This window comes from Brachyhypopomus gauderio, chromosome 1 (assembly GCF_052324685.1).
Source record: "Brachyhypopomus gauderio isolate BG-103 chromosome 1, BGAUD_0.2, whole genome shotgun sequence".
NCBI lineage: Eukaryota > Metazoa > Chordata > Actinopteri > Gymnotiformes > Hypopomidae > Brachyhypopomus > Brachyhypopomus gauderio.
The window spans coordinates 43,396,939-43,405,741 of NC_135211.1; the positions used below are offsets into that span (position 1 = coordinate 43,396,939).

The 8,803-nt window shown below is 42.1% G+C and overlaps 1 protein-coding gene across 1 annotated transcript in view; it reads right to left on the bottom strand.

Annotated features, from left to right (window-relative positions):
* mtnr1aa (melatonin receptor 1A a) overlaps positions 1–6,442 on the bottom strand; it is a 28,031-nt gene extending 21,589 nt beyond the window's left edge. The window contains exon 1 of the mRNA XM_077014450.1: positions 5,242–6,442. Within this exon, the coding sequence (XP_076870565.1) occupies positions 5,242–5,425 (184 nt within the window). The 5' untranslated portion in view covers positions 5,426–6,442. The remainder of the gene's footprint in view (positions 1–5,241) is intronic.
* Positions 6,443–8,803: the final 2,361 nt, after the last annotated feature.

The window sequence follows — 8,803 nt, forward strand, 5'->3', positions numbered from 1 at the left end:
GGTGATGATCTGTCCAAACCAGGCTAATGATGCTAATAATATTTGAGGTTCATTAGGGGCCAGTTAGCATTAGGTCAATGGGATCATTCTCCATAAAAAGAACCCATATGGCATAGTGGACTAGACTTTAGCAACAGGCATGAGCAGCGATCAGTAAGGACTGTGTGTGTGTGTGTGTGTGTGTGTGTGTTTCTTTTTTAATAGCACCTTAGCATCACTTAGTATCAATCCACAGATACACACACTCACACACACATGCACAGACACGTGCGCACACACACACGCACACACACACACACGCGCACAGACCGCATAGACACACACACACACACACACACACTGCAAGTCCAAGTCACCTCTCCTTAAGCACAAACTCCCCGTGTTCTGCTCAGGCCCCACCCCCAGGCCCCGCCCACAATCTGTTCATGTATGATCAGTGTTATTGTCCGATCATGTTATGAATATTACATTATTTTCCAACATTACTCAGAGGAATGTGGATGTCTTCATGGCCTCTTCCTCATGTTTCTTCAGGGATGTTTCTCTTACCACTAAGTCCCTCCACCCTGGATCTCCAACTGTCAATTTACGTTTACGCTACCTATATCAACATTTTAAAGCGCTAAAGCATTTTTTGTAAAATAAAAAAATCCCTTGAATAAAAACTTTAACATTGATTTTTTAAATTAATGATACACTGAACGTTCACTTTTTTATTACTGTACTGAAATCATTACACCCTTTGATGTGACCATCACATCATGAAAAAAATAGCATAAAAGCAAAAATATAATTCACGCAGTTGTTTTGAGAGGCGAGTCAGGAGTGAGCCACTCAACCCGTCAGGACTGTTTGGTGATCTCGCTGAGGTGATTGGTCCATGGTTCCTTCAGGACAGCTACTCGGCTTGTGTCCTGCAAGGACGTCCTGTCTGGTTCTGCTCACCCGATGCACTATGCTAATAAGCCTTCCTGCTATGGGCTGAACCAACTGGGCTAGAGTGGGGGAAGGTGGACTAAACCAACTGAGCCTGAGAGAGTCGGACAGCAGGATTTTCACTGTTCCTCCCCCAGATTACGGAACAGCTTCCTGTTTTAAGATCGTCTCCTGCAGCAGACATTTTTAAATCCAGACTTAAACCTCATTTTCCCATTTAGTCTTTTGTGTCTCATTCAGTTCACACCTGTTGCTGCAAAAATAAAGGTGATCTACCTGATCTACAAGATCCACCATTCTGCAGAGTTCACATCTGAGATCTGTCATACCTGAGATCTACTGTCATGATGACTTCAGATCCATTTACTACTCAGATACTGCTAGAGGCTGTGCGCTTACATAGGCACCTCTGATTTTTTTAAAAGGTGTGTGTGTGTGTGTGTGTGTGTGTGTGCGCACTGCTTTTTAAAATTCTTATCTGCACACATTTCACACATTTTCATCCTCAGACCAAAGCACACAATCCACAACCATCAATGTCGTTATGAAATAATAGTGTGATGAACACAGTAACAAATACAATGTAAAGCCAACATGGATGACACAGCATAACCCTGAGGTTCAAATCAGGGCCCCATCTTGAAAACACAGTCAGAGACGCTTTTTTTTTTTTTTTTTTTTAAAGCAAATGTTAATTGATGGGAACACTGGTGATTCAAGATGGCAGCCACATTTTGACATCACATGACACGTGTCTGATCTTTGACTCCACATCTATCTGAACCTTTGACTCCATATCTGTCTGATCTTTGACTCTACATATGATCTTTGACTCTACATCTGTCTGATCTTTGACTCTACATATGATCTTTGACTCTACATCTGTCTGATCTTTGACTCTACATCTGATCTTTGACTCTACATCTGTCTGATCTTTGACACTACATATGATCTTTGACTCTACATCTGTCTGATCTTTGACACTACATATGATCTTTGACTCTACATCTGTCTGATCTTTGACTCTACATATGATCTTTGACTCTACATATGATCTTTGACACTACATATGATCTTTGACTCTACATCTGTCTGATCTTTGACTCTACATATGATATTTGACTCTACATCTGTCTGATCTTTGACTCTACATATGATCTTTGACTTCACATCTATCTGATCTTTGACTCTACATCTGATCTTTGACTTCACATCTATCTGAACCTTTGACTACACATCTGTCTGATATTTGACTCCATATCTGTCTGATATTTGACTCCATATCTGTCTGATCTTTGACTCCACATCTGTCTGATATTTGACTCCACATCTGTCACATCTTTGATTCCAGCTTATGCCACTTTCCCCAGAAGGATGTCCTTCCTGTTCCTGATATACAAATGTTTTTAAGAGCCATAATGAAAGCAAGACCATCAGTGTGTGTTTGAATTTGCCACATTGGGTGGTGTTATCTGAGTGCTGTTTCTAATAAAAGTGGTGTTGCAATTGTTGCTTAATCTAATATTAGTATTGAGGTAAGAGACGATGTAAAAATAGTATAAAATAGTAGTGAGAACAGTAACGTTGTTAAAAACGTTAACGTGATTTGTGGCTAAGAGGCAGCGGGGCTATATGAGGTAACAGCACCAGCACACGCTATTTTCATCATCACTGTAATCATCATCGTCTTCATCATCTTCTTCATCATCATCCTCTGAGGAAGAGGGTAGAGTCAGGTAGGTGGGCGGAGTCACTGGAGATTAGAACTCAGCTGTAGAGCCACGCATGCTTAGAGGGAGAATGTGCACACACACTTGCAGATACACACACACTCACACATACACACACACACACACACACACACACACACACACACTCCATGCACAATAGGAAACAGAACAGGGCGGTGTGACCAGTGGCTTTATTGACAGCTGTACTAATAAAAACACTGCAGTCCAACTTCAGGCAGTGCACTACTCAGTACTGCCATAACTCATCTTCTGATTGCAGGATTGCCAACTCTCACGCATTGAGCGTGAGACACACGCATTTGACCGTCTTCACTCGCTCTCACGCCACACATCCGATTTCTCACGCCGAAAAAAAAATCTAGTTTATTTACCTCTGATCCATATCTATGATTCAATGAGTTACTAGTTCGCTCGGGCGTCAACCACCGGCGATTGATAGATCGCGATATAATACTTAATTTGTGTCCATTTTACACCGCCCCGGTAACAATTTACGTTCGCCTCCTCCAGGTTCAAATCTCACTCCAAGCGATCTTGAAAAGTTGGCAACCCTGTGATTGGTCGGCTCAGCATCCTGTCCACACCAGGAGCCACTTCAACGAGTGTCAGTGGCTTTACTTCAGTGACCGGCGCCCTATTAAATAATCGGAATCTGCCTCCACTTAGTAGCCAATCAGAAAGCCAATTCTTCCCGGTGAAGAAGCGTCACTTGTTAAGTCTGGAACGCAGCGACTGTTGCACGCGCTGCTATCGCAAATCAAGAGTCGCTGTTACAGCAGTTACTTCCTCCGCGAGCGCTAGGTTACCGACCGGCGCATGCGCTTTTGCTATGAGGTTTTATTCTGAATTTTATGCTGCGCTATATTGAATAAGAATGGTAGTGTGAATGACGTCTTAGCATGAATGAATGCGGAAAGATGAATGAAATGATGATGTGATTTCTTCTGATTACACAAACAGGTTACTTCCAGTAGGATTAGACGCAAATCTATTTTTAAATCAGTGACAGCTTATCACTGTATGAATTGCACATATTTACGATATTTTTAATAGGCCTACATGATTACGGTGAAATGAAAGCAAAGTGAAATTAAATTATATCTCGAGGTAAGACAGGAGCATAAGATGAAAGGAAACAGCGCGCGGCAGGAATGAACAGCCCGGAATGTTCATGCGCACGTGCTCCGCTCCAGCGTGCTGCTGTCTCGATGGGGTCGCTTATGGTTTCTTAATTCGACCGGATATTTGATTTGGTGCTTTTCTAGCAATGTTTTTAAACGATCGCTGTGGAAGGGACGGCCAGCCCTAGAACAATATTGCCTAAAAAGGCAGTCTGGAAAAATTTTAATTAAAAAATAAGTCTGTAAGTCTGTTTAATTAAACTACGCTCCTTGCTCGACATGCAAAGGTTGCAGCGTATAACAAACCGATCATGCACATTCAAACAGATCCATTTTTTAAAGTGGGATTCTACCAGTAAAGGATTCGTTTAGATAATAGATTTGAGGTCACATCACTTTTTTGCGCACGCGTTTATCAAGAGCTAAGAATACTGGGCTCCACGAAGAGGGTCAGAGCTCAATTAAACTGCAATAGGAGTTATAATAATAATAATAATAATAATAATAATAATAATATAGTACGTTATAATAATAAACATTTCTCCAAGAGGCACGTGAAAGTTACTTCTTAAGTTGTATTAACTGCGCGAGCACCTTCTTCCCCACATTCATGTGGGTCTGTCGTTCCGTGACTGACGGAAGGTGAAACGCGATCTCAGCGGGCTCGGTGCCGGTATGAAGGGCCGGATGCCAAATCACATCGCTACGTATCCGGTGTGTACCTCTCAGCACGGCAGTCAACGACAGAAACACGCACTTTAATAATAATGCTAAAATCGAAATAATACATAATAACATCTAAAAATTTTAAATAATGTGCATGTTCCGTGTCTGACTAGACAAATGTAATGACTAATGAAAAGAATATTCAACCCTATCAATACTTGTGAGAAAAGGGCTATGTGGTTTGAACTGGAGAGGCTGTTTAAATTCTGATGTTTAATGGATCAGTTCGTTAAGTTACTTACTGTAGTATGATACGCGTGTAAAAAGTGCGCATGTGTTACTAAGCGCGCTTGTGTTCAAATGCCGCTATACAAAAAAACAACTAAACTGGTAAGACTGTACAACACAAAGAGCGTCAAATAGCATCTAAACTTGAATGGTTTGCGACGGAATACCCGGAATACGACAACTTGTTCAACTTGTTGATGTATAAAAAGCCTCAGACAATGTCACATTATGTAGGCTATAAGAAGCAAATGTAACAGTGTGAATCTGAACGCACCGCAGATCGGCACAAGGCGCCGTTAATCCTCCAACCTACATCCCGTTGTTTAAGCAATTACAAAAGTTATGTGCCATGTTCGTTTTGTAGTCCGGCTCCAAACAAGACGTTTGGGTAACGCGTCAAGCGTGCGCATCTCTCCGATTAGTCGCGTGCAGGTGCACGCAGGTACCGCTCGCGCCCGCATCACCTGCGCGACACTCACCTGCGTTCCGAAGTTTCTTGTTCCTGTAGACGGAGACGATCACCAGAAGGTTGCCCAGAATATCCACCACTATGGTAAATATGAGTAAGCCACCCAGAGTTGTAGTGACCCACGGCGGTCGACTCGCAGCAGGCTCGTTGGGGTCCGGTTCGGAGCTGTTCGCATAGCTCCCATTCATAAACATTGTATATGTGCACCGTGACTTTCTCTCTGAGCGAAACAGACAAGCGGCTCATTCCATGTGCCTGGTTCAGATCTTAAAGGACAAAGATGCTCTGATGGTCCGTCATCTCTTCATGGTGCGCGGGAAGTGTGCGCCCCGGAGAGGTGGACACGTTCATTCACTCCAGAGCGTTCGTGTGTCGGGATCCATACTTTTATGCCGTGTATGTCCATCACATTGTTGGTATGTAATATCCACGGATAAGTTCAAAATAGTGAACACGTGATTACACTCGCAGAGCCCGAACGGTGCGTATGTCGCCCCCCGCTGGACACGCAGGGAATTGCAGTGTGCGGGTGTTCTCGTGCCTTGTCTTTGATGGTCATCATGTTCATTCATACTTTCAGGTGCAACCGAACCGTCAGTTCGTTTTTTGTACCGGTTTCACTTGTTTTTCAAAAACAAACAAAAACACATTCATACTTGTGCTCATTTAACATCAAACGGAACCGAAATCGCATTTCGCAATTTAAATTAAACTTGACATCACAAACATTCTTGCTTTAGATTAAACTTGACACCATAATTAAAATTCAGATATTTTATACTATCTAAACATTTAGGGGTGTTTTCACCCTGCAATTTCGCGTTTCAGCCCAAGAGTCTTCACAAAAGTAATTACCGTATTCGCAGAAGAAACAACCGCAAAGTAAACGTAACCAAACCAAAGTACAAACGCAGCGAACCCCTCCGTTCATAACCACGTTTGTTTTCTAGGCTAACGTGTTTCCTCTACAGGCGGGGCATTTATTTAACAAAAATAAACTTGACCACACGCTGAGGAAACATTACTGAATAATTCCTTCTTTCCGGGAAAGGTTATCCCGGGACGCATTTGTCCTTAAGTCTCGACTGAATAAAGAAGAAGAAAAGAAGGAGGGAGACGCCGCGCGTGTTTACCGAAGTAGACCACCGGACCACCGGACTCTCGCACGCGAGGCAGGACCCCCGCTGCGAAAACCGCTCAGCAAGAACCGCCATTATGATTAAACTTTTATACAGCGCTGTCCCCAGCGGTAACAGGCAGTTCTGAAGTGAACTAGCAACATGTTCGAAGATAATAACGAACACAACCGTCCTCTGTCTGTTTCTCTGCCTCTAAGATATAGACAGATCTTTAGGTCGATAGATCTAAGCAGCCACTCAGGTTTCGGTGTTCTGGATTTTAACCAGTAATTCAGCCACAGTATTTGTTTTGTACACAACTTTCCTGACCTTCAGTGCACTGACCAGCCCCACTGCTGGAAGTTTGGTTTGAATCCCAGCTGTGCTGTGTGCTCCCCTTGCACTGCACCTGAGAGTATCATGATAGGGTTCTTCTCTCCTTCTCCAACGATCTCCCACCACCATTACCTCACTGAAACTGTAGCAGGAACATCGAGACTGTCCAGCAGATAGAACTGCTGTCAGCAATGTACAACACACAGGAAGACATGCACCAGGTATAATATTTTAAATCTCTCACCAGGACTAATGTCATGTGATATTAATGGTAGTTTAATAATTTCAGGAACAAAGCCACATAGCTTCCATATAATATTGGGTGATAACTTGCTACACTGGTTGCCCAAAACCACTTAATTATCATAAACACACATCAGTCACATCCAAGCATGAAATAACTTCTGCGTGACAATTGAGCAATCACGATTCATTTGTGACATGATATCCAGTCATAATGCATTACAGCATTCTGTCTCTTTCTGATTGGTCTCCCTCTCAAAAAGAAACAATGTAGCAGTCAACATAGTGGGGCCTTTTTGCCAAACTCAAAATATCAGTAATAATTTCTCAAAACAAGGAGTTACCTCTAGCTCACCAGTCTCAATAAGATGCTAGATATAATTATCATCCACTGATAACTTGCCCGAGTGTCGATATGATGAAGTTCAGATTGCAGGCACAGAGCATCTGGAGCTCAGAAGAAATGCTCTTAATCAGTTAGATGTTGGAGCAGCGAAGCATGTGGAAACAAACAGATGGACTGCAAGATGGCAGAAACACAGAGAGAGAGAGAGAGAGAGAGAGAGAGAGAGAGAGAGAGAGAGAGAGAGAGAGAGAGAGAGAGAAGGAAAGAGAGTGGGGGAGAGAGATGTCAGGAAAGATATGGTTCAGAGTATTTTAAAATGCAAGAATGTGGGATGAAATAATATTAAATTAAATAATAAAGTTTAAAGTACTATTAAGTTCAAAGATGACGTGAAACACATGAATAATAAATTAGAAAAAGCAAGGATGGGAGATGTAATGCAGTGTTCGTTCTAAAAGTACCATTTTTTTAGAGTCACATTTCTTTCCAGTGTTTAAAATGGAACAAATAATGTTCAGAACTGTTCAAGATAGTTTTAGAATATCATTCAGAATGTCGTTCAGAACATTGTTCAGAATATTGTTCAAAATACTATTTATAATATGATTGTCCTTCTACACGTTGTTTACAGATGTCTCTACATTAAAGTCAGTTAAACATTTGTTAAAATGGCATTGGACACAAGACTGTGTGCAGAGGTGGGCAGTAACGAAGTACATTTACTTAAGTACTGTACTTAAGTACAGTTCTTGAGTATTTGTACTTTACTTAAGTTGATTTTTATTTAAATACTTATGACTTTCACTTCACTACAGTTGAATAACAAATACAGTACTTATCACTCCACTACATTTCTGTCCAGCTCTCGTTACTCGTTACTTCCACACACAACTCTCCTCCCCTCCCCCGATATTATTTTCACAGGTGATAGCCTATCAGCAATCAAGGATGTGTCTGTGAGGTGTAAAATCAAGTTCGGTGTCGCTAGTCTTCTTTTCCTAAAAGAAGGGAGATTTGAACCTGGACTTGGTGGCGAGTGTAAATTGTTGATCGGGGGGTGGCGAACGTTACCGGGGCGGTGAAAAATGGACACAAGTATTATATCGCGATCGCCGGTGGTTGATAGATATAGATCAGAGGTAAATAAACTAGATTTTTTTCGGCGTGAGATATCGGAACTGTGGCGTGAGAGCGTGTGAAAACGGTCAAATGCGTGTGTCTCACGCTCAATGCGTGAGAGCTGGCAACCCTGGCATGCTCTTTTGCACCCATGGCCGTATCTCGACAAAATGTTCCAGTTTTCTGAACGGATGAATCATTCCTATCGTTTTAAATGCATGCTTTGTTTGCCAAAAACAAACTATATCACTGCATACCAAAATTCACCGTCCCACCTGAGGAAGTATATTACGGTATGCAGCCTAAATGTTTTGTTAAGTGACTATGTAGTCAGAGGAGCTTTGCAGTAAGGCTAGTGAAATGACTTTGCCTGCTCACTCCACTGCTAGGTCTGCTAGGATCACTATAAA